This window comes from Labeo rohita, chromosome 12, assembly GCF_022985175.1.
Source record: "Labeo rohita strain BAU-BD-2019 chromosome 12, IGBB_LRoh.1.0, whole genome shotgun sequence".
Classification (NCBI taxonomy): domain Eukaryota; kingdom Metazoa; phylum Chordata; class Actinopteri; order Cypriniformes; family Cyprinidae; genus Labeo; species Labeo rohita.
Window position 1 is genome coordinate 11,331,289 of NC_066880.1, and position 14,239 is coordinate 11,345,527.

The 14,239-nt window shown below is 34.5% G+C and overlaps 2 protein-coding genes across 2 annotated transcripts; both read right to left on the reverse strand.

Annotated features, from left to right (window-relative positions):
• Nucleotides 1-733: 733 nt before the first annotated feature.
• Nucleotides 734-5,286, reverse strand: LOC127174604 (uncharacterized). Its single transcript, XM_051125108.1, has 12 exons — nt 5,206-5,286; nt 4,834-4,879; nt 4,659-4,729; nt 4,421-4,548; nt 4,193-4,345; nt 3,947-4,019; nt 3,462-3,611; nt 3,267-3,355; nt 1,786-1,857; nt 1,405-1,494; nt 1,186-1,291; nt 734-1,098 (listed from the first exon to the last, which is right to left on the reverse strand). The coding sequence occupies exons 2-12, from the start codon at nt 4,853-4,855 to the stop codon at nt 988-990; spliced, it is 1,065 nt and encodes a 354-aa protein (XP_050981065.1). The 5' UTR covers nt 4,856-4,879; nt 5,206-5,286; the 3' UTR covers nt 734-987.
• Nucleotides 5,287-8,764: 3,478 nt separating this feature from the next.
• On the reverse strand, nt 8,765-13,981 carry LOC127174580 (pleckstrin homology domain-containing family S member 1-like). Its single transcript, XM_051125078.1, has 11 exons — nt 13,974-13,981; nt 11,518-11,560; nt 11,320-11,358; nt 11,110-11,228; nt 10,878-11,030; nt 10,567-10,639; nt 10,167-10,331; nt 9,992-10,067; nt 9,672-9,780; nt 9,399-9,531; nt 8,765-9,317 (listed from the first exon to the last, which is right to left on the reverse strand). Exons 1-11 carry the CDS (start codon nt 13,979-13,981, stop codon nt 9,252-9,254), a joined length of 984 nt encoding a protein of 327 aa, XP_050981035.1. The 3' UTR covers nt 8,765-9,251.
• Nucleotides 13,982-14,239: the final 258 nt, after the last annotated feature.

Consider the following 14,239-nt stretch of genomic DNA (forward strand, 5'->3'; position numbering starts at 1 on the left):
TAAAAGATTTCCAGAATTATTTAGTTATGCTTTGTTAGGAAAGACTTTCCAAGAGGGGAACTTTAACATGAAATAATAGATTAGCCCATGATAATATCCTTACTCATGTATATCATACAGTAACTCCTAAATGCACCAGCAGCTGCATAAATCTAAACTCACTGCAAACATGTGGACATTAAATAAAACTGAATTTTGTAAAATTTAATACTGCAAATATAACCTTAAATATTATAAATATTGCATAATGCATTTAGTAAAGTTTCTTGGATGGAGTCAAAGAAGTCTAACCTGCTTTCTTCAACGAAGAATTAACCCATCATCTACTGCGATGGATAAGGTTTCTGCAGACCCATACAGACCTTTGATCTGATACAGATCAAGGCAACTTTCATCTAAGAAACCTCATAAACAAATGGTTCAACTTAAAATTCTATAATTTGACTATTTATACATTCCTGTAAAATGCATATGATGTCCTGTATAAAGAGAAGTCTTGTTTCAAGTTTATCTCAATAGATTATTATTATTGCTCATTACTGAGAGTGACAGACATTGTAAGCAATGCATACTGATTGGAAGCAGTGCATCTCTGGTTACATATATTGCAAACAAACAGAATAATATACAATAACATAAAGGTTTTATATACATAGTACATAAAGTGTCTCATACTGTTACAATTTTTCACTGTACATTAACTCTAATACTTGCTATGAAGTAGTACTTGACTCTTACATTTGTTCTTCAGTCAAACTAATATATACTGTACCCACTATAATACCATGTACATATATAGTCTAAATGTTATTAATTTCAAGGTAAGTGAATCTAACAGTTCAATTTAATATTCTCTATCATTATACACATTTACATGATTAATGTACATGCAAAAGAGGATAAGGTACATAGATTCCCTCTTCTTGCATGATCGAATGAACAAACTTGAATGTCCCATTGACCTTAAATTAGACGTGTACAACATTTCTAATATTTCGGCTGTGATGAGAGAATTTGCATTAGATATTGTATCTTGTCCTCAGTCTGATAAACAGGGTTCGGATTGAGGCCTGGATACCGCTGAAATAGGAGTTTCGCCTGCAAGTAATTTCAGTAACTTTATTTATAGGTCTCTGAATACAGTAATAAAAAAGGCAGCTGTTTTACTGTGATTTATCGTCTTACCTCATCTTTGCTTAGTCTTTTTAAGCATTTCTGAATCCCTTCTACTGTTTCTTGAGACAGTGTCCGATCCCTCCTTGAGTTCTGCATCTGATGCCACTGAGACAACCTGGAGAAGATAATGACAAGGAAATATGTTATGTTGTAAGTAGTTTATTTCTACTCCTATTACCATTAATTCTAGAAAAGACCTGTCATTAATTATCTATTGTAGAGCTGTACCAAGGTTTGCCTTCTTCCTGTGCTGAGATCACATTGTGTTCCAGATCATTTTGACTATCGCCAATCTCCTCAACATGTGTGTGTGTTTCACTGCAGAGCAAAAAAAAAAAAAAAAACAGATGCCACATTTATCATAACCACAGTGCTAAATATGTGATGGTTTTGTTAAGGAAAGGATAAAATATTACTAAATATTGATACACACAGTAGCTGTTTTCTCAAAGGCAGAAGCACCCAGCTAATGGTATTTCCAGTACTCAAATTAAGGATGTAACCACATACAGTATTTAAGATTATTTTGGACTACTAACAATAATTAGATCATATAAGTATGTATTGGTCAACCACTAATCTGAATATGGAATGTTTTATTAAAATCACCTGTTGTCCAATTCAGTAGAGGCACAGCTTCCAGTGACACTGACTGATTGCTTAAAATCCCTGTGATCTTCACTGAGGGAAACAAATCAGAGTCAAACAGAGATAGTGTCAGTTCTAACTGTATTCAGTAGCATGAAATAGTCTGTTGATGTTTCATTTGTCTAACAAGAAGTAAACTCATGTGAACAAAGAGTACATTTTAAAATCACACTTGATTACTACAAATAAGCTTTAGAATATTGCAACATCAAATCATAAAAGATGTGCATAAAATGAGGTCAAAATCAAAGACAAAATGGTCTGTTAAACCACCTTGTGCCTTGATAAGTTAAACTGCACTGAGAAAAATCCTTCAGGTCCCAAAAATTCTTTGGTTTTCCAGACTTTCTGTGTATTTGAAACTTTGTAACAACAATGACTGTATGATTTTGAGATCCATCTTTTCACACTGAGGACAACTGAGGGACTTATATGCAACTATTACAGAAGGTTCAAACGCTCACTGATGCTCCAGAAGGAAAAACGATGCATTAAGAGCCAGGGGTGTAAACTTTTGGACAGAATGAAGATGTGTAAATTTGTCTTATTTTGCCTAAATATCATTCATTTATTACTGCCCTTCAGAACCTACAGATGATACTTACATGTTTCCCAGAAGACAAAACATCAAATCAGGGTTTTCAAAGTTTTCACCCCCCAGCTCTTAATGCATATTTTTTTCTTCTGGAGCATCAGTGAGCATTTGAACCTTCTGTAATAGTTGCATATTAGTCCCAAATAAGACTTGTTTGTCCCTTGAGACATGCAATTTGTATGATCCCTTAATCAACATTTTGCAGATTCTGCAAGGTGTATGTAAACTTTTGACTTTGACTGTATCATAAGAACAGTGCTAAATCTGTGATGATTTTTATTAAGAAAAGATAAGATATTACTGTAAGTACAGTATCAGCCACTAAAAAATCTGTATTGACCGGAATATGGTGGTTACAGCCCTATTTTGAAATGATCAAAATCTCTTGTTGTCTGACTCAGTAGAGAAACAGTTTCAACTGAAGCTGACAGATTGCTTAGAATGTGATCTTCACTGAGGGGAAAAAAGATGGTGTCAGTCCTAGATGAATTCAACAGAAGAATGCACTAGTAGCTTTTCCACAAAACTGACATACAGAGAATTTTCTGTTGCTAAACTTTCATTGTAAATGCTACTATTTAATTTAACTGTTTAATCAGAACAAGGGACAAACCACCGATGAATCATAGATCTCTCAGGAATGCTAAAACCTTACCAAGTGTTTGCTTCCATCTTCATCTAAAACCTGCTCAGCAAGTTGAAAAAAGTCGTAATTCGCAAAACAGACTGTTGTTTTGTGTATGTTTATATATATAAAAACGTTAAATCGTTGCCCCGAAAATTGTATTTTAAACATATTCTTAGTCATTATAGGACTGTTATGGGAGAAGTGCTCTAAGACACTTACACTGATACCATGGACATGTATACACTGCTGTTTTCTGGAGATTCATCCTGCTTCCTGTCCTTCTTGTCTGTATTCTCAAAAACTGAAATCTGCCAGATAGACATTTGAGTTTTATTTTGATTATATGGAAGTTTAACAGCATTTATGTCCATACTGTGTGATGAAGAAACTGTGTGTAAATGTGTAAAACCTTACTGGTACTGGAGGTTCGCTGAGCTTGCGAGGATACTCATCATTTCTGTAGCGTGACAAGTAAGTTAACATTAGTTTAGGTGGTGATCGTCTGTCATTGGCTTTTGAAGAGATGGGATGCACAGGTTCAGATGTTGATCTTAATCTTTCACCCTGTTGAAAAAGTAAAGCATGTGAGCATGCTTAAATGCTTATAAATAAATTGTAGACAAATAGAAATTATGCCAATCTGTGAAGTTCTAAACGAAACCAAAAATTACATATAATTATTTGTAATACTTTTATTATTTTATATTAGCAAATTGTGGCTACTTAGTTTTACAGTTTTTGGCCAGTGCATAACTGTCATATATCCTTTTGTTATTTATTATTCAGGTAATAATACATAAGCAGTAGGTGTGTTCAAATGTTTGACTGTTAGTGGTAATTTATAGTGTAGAGCTCTTTTTATCTTCACATGCATATTATTATCATACTTTAATGTTTACCTGAAGGGTATTTCGTGATTGCTGGGTCTTCATTGCCTCAAATAATGCATTGAACCAACCATTCACATCATCACTGAAAACACCAGAAATTGCTAGAATTATATTTCCAGTATATATAAAAGCAGAATGATTACTGCTTACAGAATCAATGAAATTTCTTAAGTTTGATTTCATGTCTGCATCATACTGGCTTTCGTGAAACTATGAAGTGATGATGTGATGAGAGGTATAGTCAAAATGGCAAACCTGTTTTCTCCAATGAGGAAATAGTCTCTACAGTGTTTTGCTGTGTCTTCTTCCACCTTCATTAACAGCACAGACGATGGAGAACACTTGCAGTTTTTCTGGATCCAGTCCCACTTCTGATGTGCCTCAGGGCCAATAAACAGCAGGATGATCCTTTAAAACAGAAAGATGTTTTCATTGTAGTGTGAAAATACTTCATTTATTTATGACTTTGAGTCTTTTCCTTACTTAGAAATGTCTATCACTCGCAAAGGCTTGTCTCTCCTTTCATGGTTTTCATGATATGTCAGCTGGTAGCAGCCTTCGCTCGTCTTGGAGAGCACAAAGAAACAACGCTTCCATGCTCTAAAGGAAAACTGCGATATATAAGAGATATATAAAACTGCTAAGTTTCACAAATAAAGAAATTGTCTTTGACAGACTGCAGATATTTCGGTTTTAGGATGAATTGCAATATGAGACGTACAGTGTTTTTGGACAGGGCTGATGGAGCTGGGGACTTGAGCAGGTAACCAGTGTACAATTCCTCCACTGTTGCTGGTTCATTGTAAAATAAGATGTAAATAAAGTTTTAAATGAAAAATGAGTTTTTCAGTTGTCTCTGATGATCCCATTTTTTAAAAAGAATTTTTTAGACTTACTTGGTTTCTTTTTGCTGGACATCCTATAATGTTGTTTGGTTTAGTTCTAAAATGTGATGTGAAATGTTTGAGTTATTTTACTGTAAGCCAATGACATATATCTGATAAACAAAAGTAAACAACAGTGATTTATGATTTAAAAAAAAAAAAAAAAACACTGTCAGCACAAGACCAATTAAAATGCAATGGAAATTAACCCTCCACCATATTCCAAATATATAATAATGTTATATAATAATATTGCATGATATCTTCATGAAAGTTTTAAACTCTGATTCTCACATGAATAGTTTCAACATTATTTTACTACGTTACAAGCATTTCAGGCAGTCATTATATGAATAGCCATATTCTGTAATATTATTAGCTTACCTTGTGTCACTGTAAAAAGTTATAAAGTTCTTACAATGTGTGTGTTATAATGGCAGTTTAGGAGGAAGCTAGAGGTCCTTTGTTTCTTCAAGCGTGTTATGCTGATAAAAGGAGGAGTTCCTGCTTATATGTAAGCTCAAGTGTAACGTTCCTCCCCGTTGACTGTGTCTGTCACTTGTTTGCGGAAACTACTTGAAAAACTACTTTGTGGCATTGTGAAAAACATCTAGATTTTATAGCGATAACCTGATTAGTGTACATAAAGTGCATGAATGTGTTTCATTCCGACCTGCTACTGATTTCTTTTATCTCACACTTTGTACAGAAAGCACACATTCAGCTAATTATTTCAAAATTGTCATTTTAAAATAGGTCATAGGATATTATTTCCTTAAGTTTCACATCAAGGCAGTTTTTTGCTTTTAAGGCACACATTTGCTTTAAAACATCATAGAAACAGCATACTTTTAAAATATATATTTAGTACATACCTAAAATTCTGTTGATACTAAAATGACAGATATATGAGAGTAACAATAAGTCTTCTGAGTGGAAGAGCAACCACTGAAAAATACATTTTCCTATCGGCAATGCAGTGTCATTCTAAAAACATTCATTTTGCTTTGCTTTAGTGCAAGTCAGTGAAACAAAATGTATGATCAGCATATTAATTATCTTCACATTTACATTTATTTTAAAACATACTACTTAAACCATTAAAATCAAAAAGAGAGTAGTAGTATTACAATATTATGTGTGTGTGTGTAAGTTTGTGTCACAGATGATGTGACACAAATTAAGTCTAAAGATAACCAGAATAAGTGGAGTGAACTGGTCACAGTAACTTTGACAGCAAAGAAAAATCCCTTTACAATAACAAGCAACGTTTCTAAAATTAGCAAACCTGTTTTCTTTCTCTTTCTCTCTCTCTAGAAAACAAACAGATGGCCATGTGCCAACATACCATTTCTGATTGCAGAGGTTCACTGATGTTCCTCTTTGACCCAAATGTGACAGATGTTTAATTCAGATGATTCAGCTTAAAGAAATTATTTGTATACCATGCACATTTGTGTACACATTTGCGACACATTTTCAAGTCAGAAAAGTCAAAACATTACCTTAGGATCCAACAGTCTGTGTGGATGATTATTTAAGATGGCAAATTTCAGTCTCACATCAGTCTCTGGATAAAGTACACGTGTGTCTCATCTGTCCCTGTAACATCCGAGATTTAAGTTACTTCTATGATTTATGGGGTCAATAATATATTTAAATGTTGAGGTAGTTGCTGATGTATTAACTTGCTTTTTATTCAACACAAACATTCCTCAATTTATCAACAGTACTAATAGACAAATAAAATAGATATCTAAATTACAAATATACTATACTGAAAAACCATCAAAACAAGAGACTTTAGTGAACTATAGATATGATTCAGTGGAAGAATGATTCATTCACTTAAAAGATTCATTCAACATACAGATTCATTTATTAACCACTAACATAGAGCAGTTCCTAATAGTGATTCTGGCCTTAACTGACAACACTATATACACACACAGATGATGAATGCATATGTAAAACTGTAAATGTGGTAATTTAGAAGCATATAGTACATGTAACATAGAGCTCATGCTGCTCTAATTGACTTATTGATGACATCAGGTGTTGTTTACATTCAAATAAATCTCAACATTATATGTCGAAAAGCAGCTTGAGTTGATATTTGAAAATCAACACATTGTTCCTGAAGCATTGAATCCTGATCAAGCTCTGTTACAAGCTCTTCACAGCTCTACACTTTGGTGAGTTTTAGTAATTTGTTGAGTTTGTGAAGTTTTTCTTGATTCATTAGCATGGAGCAGCGTCGCACAAGAAGAACCAGGGCTCTTTCCTCACACCTGAGAGGCTTTGTAGTGGAGGGTGTCTCTTGCATTCGGGGCCAACGTGAGCTTTCACAGCTGGCAGCTGTTGTCAGGTTGGACCATTCTCACAGCTGCATGCCTGTGAAAGCTCGAAGACCCAGCGGTCTGGAAGAGCGCTACATGAAGAATGCTGCTGTCCTTCCCGACATCCATCCAGCAGCATCAGACTCTTCAGAAACACCTCTGTGTCAGCAGGAAGAGTCTGTCTCCATTCATGGAGCATCCAGCGTCCAGGGCCACCAGGACATTTACCACTCTGTGGCTGAGCCCTTGATGAAGATACGCAGTGGTCAACGCCGTCCCTACAGCCTTGAGCTGGGACTGACCATTAAGCAGTGTCTGTGGGAGAAGCTCAGCTGCCCCTCACTGGTGGAGACGGAGCAGCCTGATGGACGCATCCTGATCACAGAAAGCTTCTCCACCAACAACAGAAGCTTCGCTCCTCGAATTGATGTGGACATCAGCAAAGAGCCCCTGCCTGAGGAGCCCAGAAGAAAGACGGCCAGACACTGAGTCATCACGGTGTCACCTGGAGCCTGAATTATGTAAATACTGTATATATTGTATATAGTTATGTAGTAAGTAAGAGAGGTTTCCTATGCGGTCACATGGTTTTGCAGGGTTTTTTGTGTGGCTGTTAAGTTGTTTTGCAGTTGCTGGCCTCCTCCGAGTGTTTTTCGTGCATTGCTACATGGTTATTAGTTATGCGTTATGCGTGGTTTTTGGTCAGTTTTAGCAGTTCGGTTAGGGTAGGTTAACAACTATCACAAAAGATAAAAACAGTCATGGATCATCCAGGAAATGACACACAGTATGAAGATTCAAGGGTATGTAAACTTTTGAATGGAGTCATTTTTATAAATTTAGTTATTATTTTGTCGTGTGGAGTATATAAAAACATCTGTTATGTGAAATAAAAACTTTAAGAAACTCAGACCAGTCACAAATTTTGTTATTAGAGGTAATAAAAACACATTTCACCTTTCAAAGTTGTCTTCTGCAGCATGAAGTTTCCGGTCAACAAACTAATCTTATATAATGATCTGGGCTGTGGGGCTTCCCTCAGCCACCTGAGGTCGCTGGTTTCCCTGCACTGCACTTCCCTGATTGTACACCTGTCTTGTCATTAGCACTCATCTAAGCTCTCACCTGTTCACAATTACCTGGTCTATAAGAACTCTCATTTCCCACTACTCATTCTGGCTGCATTGTCTTCGAGTTGTTTCATTTTTTGATCTTAGATTCCAGTTTCAAAAAAATGCACATTAGAAAAATCTTTACAGAACGTGGAAAAACTGGTTTTATCGAGAGCCAATGTAGTCTTTTAGAAGGAAGTTGCAGGGTTTTTTTCTTGTCTGTGACGGGAAGAGTATAGGTGGAGTTTCTGGTTAGACTGACTAGGTTAAAAAATGTGCAGAGTAGGAAACAACAACTTTTGAGTTCATCATAATTTGAAATATGGATTTGGTTTTAGACACTCCGGTTAAAAAAATAGAGCAAGTTATGAGGTATAACCAATGGATTTGAATGTATTTTATTCAACAAACTTTATTGTGTTTAAAAAAAAAAAAAAAAAAAAAAAAAAAAAACACTATAAAAAAGTTTGTTGTACGTTTCAAGAAAAAAGTGACTGATCTAATTTACATGCACACAACAACAGACATCAGCACTTTTTAAAAAAAAAAAATCACAAGAATCATTTTACATTAGTGTTACATGATTTAATTAAAAAAAGGCACAAACAGTCAAAGTTTAGTAATACTTCAGTACAGCATATTTCACCTGTATATTAAGTAGGCTACTTACTGTGCTTACTGTTATTTAGAAATCATCATTAAGCAATGTATACATTTTTATCTTTCAATGAAAGAGAAATAAAATAAAAGAGAGGGAATTAAAGTGGTGCAGGTGTCACTAAAGCTAGATGTGATATTTTTACATTTTTTTTGGAATGGCACCAATAAAGTGCCGTTCACTTGCCAAACGCAAGCTTACAGTTGTGATACAGTCTTTTTAAATAGCTAGCTACCGAAAAAAAGTTACCAATAATAAAAATATTTTTAACAGATTGATGGTGGTGACAGAATTCACATGAAATTTTATTTGATGTCTTCATTATGATGGGCAGGGTTCAGAGTGCAGAGGCTGGGATCCTATAAGCCGCCGAACAGTGAGTTTTACCTGCAGGTAATTTCAGTAACTTTTATTTATAGAATGTAATGTTGAAAAATAACATTTTAATGTAAATCATCATCATCTTACTTCGTCCTTGCTTAGTCTTCTTAAGTATGTCTGTATCTCTTCTACTGTGTCTATAAGCAGGTCATTGAAGGCCAAGATCTGATCCCCCTTATGGAAGAGACACGAGTCCTCAATCTTCCGACAGTCAGACACACTGGAGTAGATGATGAGAGATGAAATATAATAAACTGTAAGTGGTTAACTTCTACTCATATTAACATTTATGAAAGAAAAGCCTGCATACATATTAAATGGTCATGTAATTAGGCCTGATTCTCTATTCTAGAGTTATACCATGGTTTGCCTTCTTCCTGTGTCAAGATCAGACTGTTTTTCAGATCATTTTGACAAACGCAGATCTCCTTCTCAACATGTGTGTGCATTTCACTATAGAGCAGAAAAATACGCCACATTTATCATAACCACAATGTTAAATGTGTGTTATTTGTAATTAGCAAAGGATAAAATATTACTCAGCCAGTACTTAAATTTAGGATTTAACCACACACAGTATTTTAGATGGTTATACTTATATGATCTAATAATAATTAGATCATACAAGTATCAACCACTAAAAACTTGTACGGGTCAACCACTAATCTGAATATCGTTACAGCCCTGTAACGTTCTGTTCTGTGGAGATTCATTCTGCTTCCTGTCCTTCTCATCTTTATTCTCAAAAACTGGAATCTGCCAGATAGACATTTGAGTTTTATTTTGATTATATGAAAGTTTAACATCATATATGTGCATACTGTATGATGAAAAAACTGTGTCAATGTGTAAAACCTTAAGCATTACTGGTACTGAAGGTTCACTGAGCTTGTGAGGATACTCATCATTTCTGTAGCGTGATGGGTAAGTTAACATTAGTTCAGGTGCCGAGCATCTGTCATTGTCTTTTGAAAAGTTTGGACGCAAAGGTTCAAAAGATAGTCTAAATTGTCTGCTGTTCTGTTGAAAAAGTAAAGCATGTGAGCATGTTTACATACTTGTAAATAAATTGTAGACAAACAGAAATTATGCCATTATGTGAATTTCTTAAACAAAACAAAACCAACAGTTACATAGAATTGCATAATTTTAATAACTGTAAGTTATTAGAAATAAATGGTGACTACTTAGTTTTTCATTTTTAACATATAAACTACTACTTACAATCAAATTATTATCATACTTTAATGTTTACCTGAAGGGTATTTTGTGATTGCTGTATCTTCATTAGCTTGACTAAGGCACTGAGCCAACCATTCACATCATCACTGAAAACACCAGAAAACCTTTAACACTACTGTTTTGGAAAAACTTCAGCAATTGTTAAAATTACTAGTATAAACTAAAAGATTGCTAGAATTATATTTCCAGTATACATGTAAGCAGAATGATTAAACTACTGCTTAAAGACTCTCTTAATTTTGATTTCATGCAGGCTTAAAGCATTCTGACTTTTTCTGCATCATACTGACTTTTATGAAACTAGAAACAAGTGTGTTCAATCACCTGTTTTCTCCAATGAGAAAATATTCTCTAGAGTTTTTTGGTGCGTCTTCTTCCACCTTCATGAACAGCACAGAAGATGGAGAACACTTGAAGTTTTTCTGGATCCAGTCCCACTTCTGATGTGCCTCAGGCCCAGTAAACAGCAGGCTGATCCTTTAAAACATAAAGATGTTTTCACTGTAGTGTTAAAATCATTCATTTATTATTTTATGACTTTGAGTCTTTTATTTACTTAGAAATGTCTATCGCTCCCAAAGGCTTGTCTCTCTTTTTATGGTTTGCATGATATGTCAGCTGGAAGGAGTCTTCACCCGTTTTGGAAAGCATAAAGAAACGATTCCTCCATGCTTTCTGTGACAGATAAATAAAACTGCTAAGTCTTAAGTTTTAAGACAGACTGCAAATATTTTGGTTTCCGGTTGAACTGCAATATGAGACGTACAGTGTTTCTGGACAGGGCTGATGGAGGGGACTTGAGCAGCTATCCAGTGTACAATTCCTCCACCTTTGCTGGTTCATCGTAAAATACATCATTGAAACATAATTAAAACAACATTAAACACATAGATGCAGTTTAATTAAAGTTTTTAATTTGTCCTCATTGATTATCCAATGTTTTTAAAGAGATTTTTAGACTCACTTGGTTTCTTTTTGCTGGACATCCTGATGTTGTTGCTTTAGTTCTAAAATAGATGAAAAAAGTTATTTTACTGTAAGCTACTCAACAAATGAAGAGTTCAGATGCAAAACCAGCTAAAAGCCATCTAGGTCAAAAATGAGATAATGATACTGAGTGAATGCTCTCGACACATATTATATGTCCATCAAATACTTTTTTTTTCAAACTCGCTAAAATACCAGCCTCAGCCCAATCAGAAGTACCAGTACTTACATAGAAACCTATACATCTGAGTCTGATAAAAATGCATTTTTTAAAGAAAGACATCAGATGGATTTAGCTGGTTTTGCATCTCCCTGGTGAGAAAAACAGCATATGCTGGTAGGTATGTTTTGATGCTGAAATGCTGGTTAGGTAGGTTTTAATGCTGGTTTAAGCTGGTCCTTTGCTGGTTTATGCTGGTCCTTAGCTGGTTTAAGCTGGTCCTTTGCTGGTTTTTGCTGGTCATGTTGCTGATCAAGGACCAGCATGAACCAGCATCAAAACCTACCTACCAGCATATGCTGGTTTTTTCACCAGGGCTGAACTCTTCAAATGTAAATAGTGGTCTATGATTTTGTTAAAGGATTTTGTTAAAGACCAATTAAAATGCAATGGAAATGAACCCCACCATATTGTAAAAATATAATATTGCCTGATGTCTTTATGAACGTTTTAAACACTAATTATCATATGAATAGTATCAGCACTATTTCTTTACAAGCATCACAAGCAGAATCATCATATCAGTAGGGGTGTGCAATATATATCGTCTGCGATAATATCGTAATTGTTGTTTTAACGATGTTCAATTTGACATTATCGAGTATTTTGCAAAAAACATTCAAAACAACCACAGAGTGCAGTGCACGACTTACGGTAAGTTTAGACTAGTGCGCATACGCATTAACAGTGCGTTCTTTCACTGCATGATTCAGTTTATTAAAATACATTGAGAACGATCACAAATTCAAGACATGGGGACAGAAAATGTATAGATTTATTCCATTTCATATAGTTAATCAATATCACAAGAAGAGTGCCGTTTCTTCTCCAAAAATTACCGATTACAAATGTGATATTGATTTTTTACAACAGTTAAAGAGACAGAATATTGCCTGTTTTTGCTCTATTTCGCCAACAAAAATCATTCCAAACACAGCCACAGCACTGTTTTGCGTCTCTAAGCAACATGATGATTCGGTTCAATCGCAATGACTCACTTATTAACTGTGACTTACCTACTATCGATTTTAATTCCACATTTAAAGTATCTTTTTATGATTTAAATAATTTCAAATATCAGTATTCAACGTTTTATGTTTAAAATATCAAAACATTATTTTTGCATTTGTAACTGCAGGTTAAATGCATTCATGACCTGCATTAAACAGTGTGTAAATACATCTAAATGCCACTTCCTTTGGATTGCAAAGACGAATTTTTGTTGATACTGATTTAATTTTCTTAAAGATCTATTTAAACTTATTGAAAAAGATTCATTTCTATCACCACAAAAAAAAAAAAAAAAAAAAAAAGTAAATTAGGAGTTGGCTGTCCATCGTAGTCCTTAAGATACCAGCACAATAACAGACTCAGCAAAATATTGTCTAGTTATCGTTATCGATTCAATCCTAGAAATATCAAGATTATTTTTTCAATATTGCACACCCCTAGTAGTCATATTGTATAATATTATTGCTTTACCTTGTGTCACCGTAAAAAAGGTGTTCAGATCTCACAACGTGTGTGTTATGTTGGCAGTTTAGGAGGAAGCTTGAAGCCTTTTGTCTCTTCCAGTGTTAAGCTGGTAAAAGAAGGAGTTTCTGGTTATATGTAAGCTCAGGTTCCTCCCCTTTGACTGCGTCTGTCATTTGTAAAAAACTACCAGATCAAGACAAACGTGTTCATATATATATGACTTGCCACAGTTTTTTACTGTAATAATGGATGGGCATAAAGGATGTGTAAGTGCAAATGGGAATGTGTTTTATTCTGACTTGCCACAGTTTTTTTTTTCACCTTGCACTTTGTACAGAATGCACACATTCTGATTATTATTTAAACTAGACTTATTACATAAATTGTACAAATAAACTCAATTTGACCATGATTTGGAGCACAGAGAAAGCCAAGAGTAAACCTTTATAACACATACAGTATAAAATACACATCAAAAGTAATACACTGAATTGGAATTAAGAGTATCTTCTTTTTTTTTTTCTTTTTTTTTTGTCAGTTCTGTCTCATAAGCAAAAAAGTAGTAGTACTAAAACATTATGTTTGTGTGTAAGTTTATACTTTCTCTTGTGTAGGACAAACATAGATGGGCTCATGGGTCACAGTCAGATGATGGCATCTCATGTGTAACAGGTTTTGTTTGACCCCACACATTCTTTCTCTCTAAACAACAGGCAGATAACCACGTGCCAACATACCTGCTCATTGTCATTATCTGATTTACAAAGACACTGATGTGTCTCTTTGACCCAGACGTCACTGTGATAGATGTTTAAATCATCTTAAAGAAATTATTGTATACCATGCACATTTATGTACAAAATGCATGAGACATATTTTCAAGTAAGAAATGTCAAAATATTACCTAGGGATCCAACAGTCTGTGTAGATAAATAAAATAAAAAGTTCCAAAACTGAAAATATATTATACTGTCTATATATAAATATACTATACTTTCAGACA

Excerpts from the sequence above, each read along its gene's own strand:
- LOC127174580 (XM_051125078.1), bottom strand. Across the intron at positions 11,229-11,319 it reads CAGCCCTGTCCAGAAACACT|AAAGCATGGAGGAATCGTTT; the intron begins GTACGTCTCATA and ends TATCTGTCACAG. Across the intron at positions 10,640-10,877 it reads TTTCTCATTGGAGAAAACAG|TGATGATGTGAATGGTTGGC; the intron begins GTGATTGAACAC and ends TGGTGTTTTCAG.
- LOC127174604 (XM_051125108.1), bottom strand. The coding sequence starts at position 4,855 with ATGTCCAGCAAAAAGAAACCAA. Across the intron at positions 4,549-4,658 it reads CAGCCCTGTCCAAAAACACT|TTTTCCTTTAGAGCATGGAA; the intron begins GTACGTCTCATA and ends TATATATCGCAG. Across the intron at positions 4,020-4,192 it reads TTCCTCATTGGAGAAAACAG|TGATGATGTGAATGGTTGGT; the intron begins GTTTGCCATTTT and ends TGGTGTTTTCAG.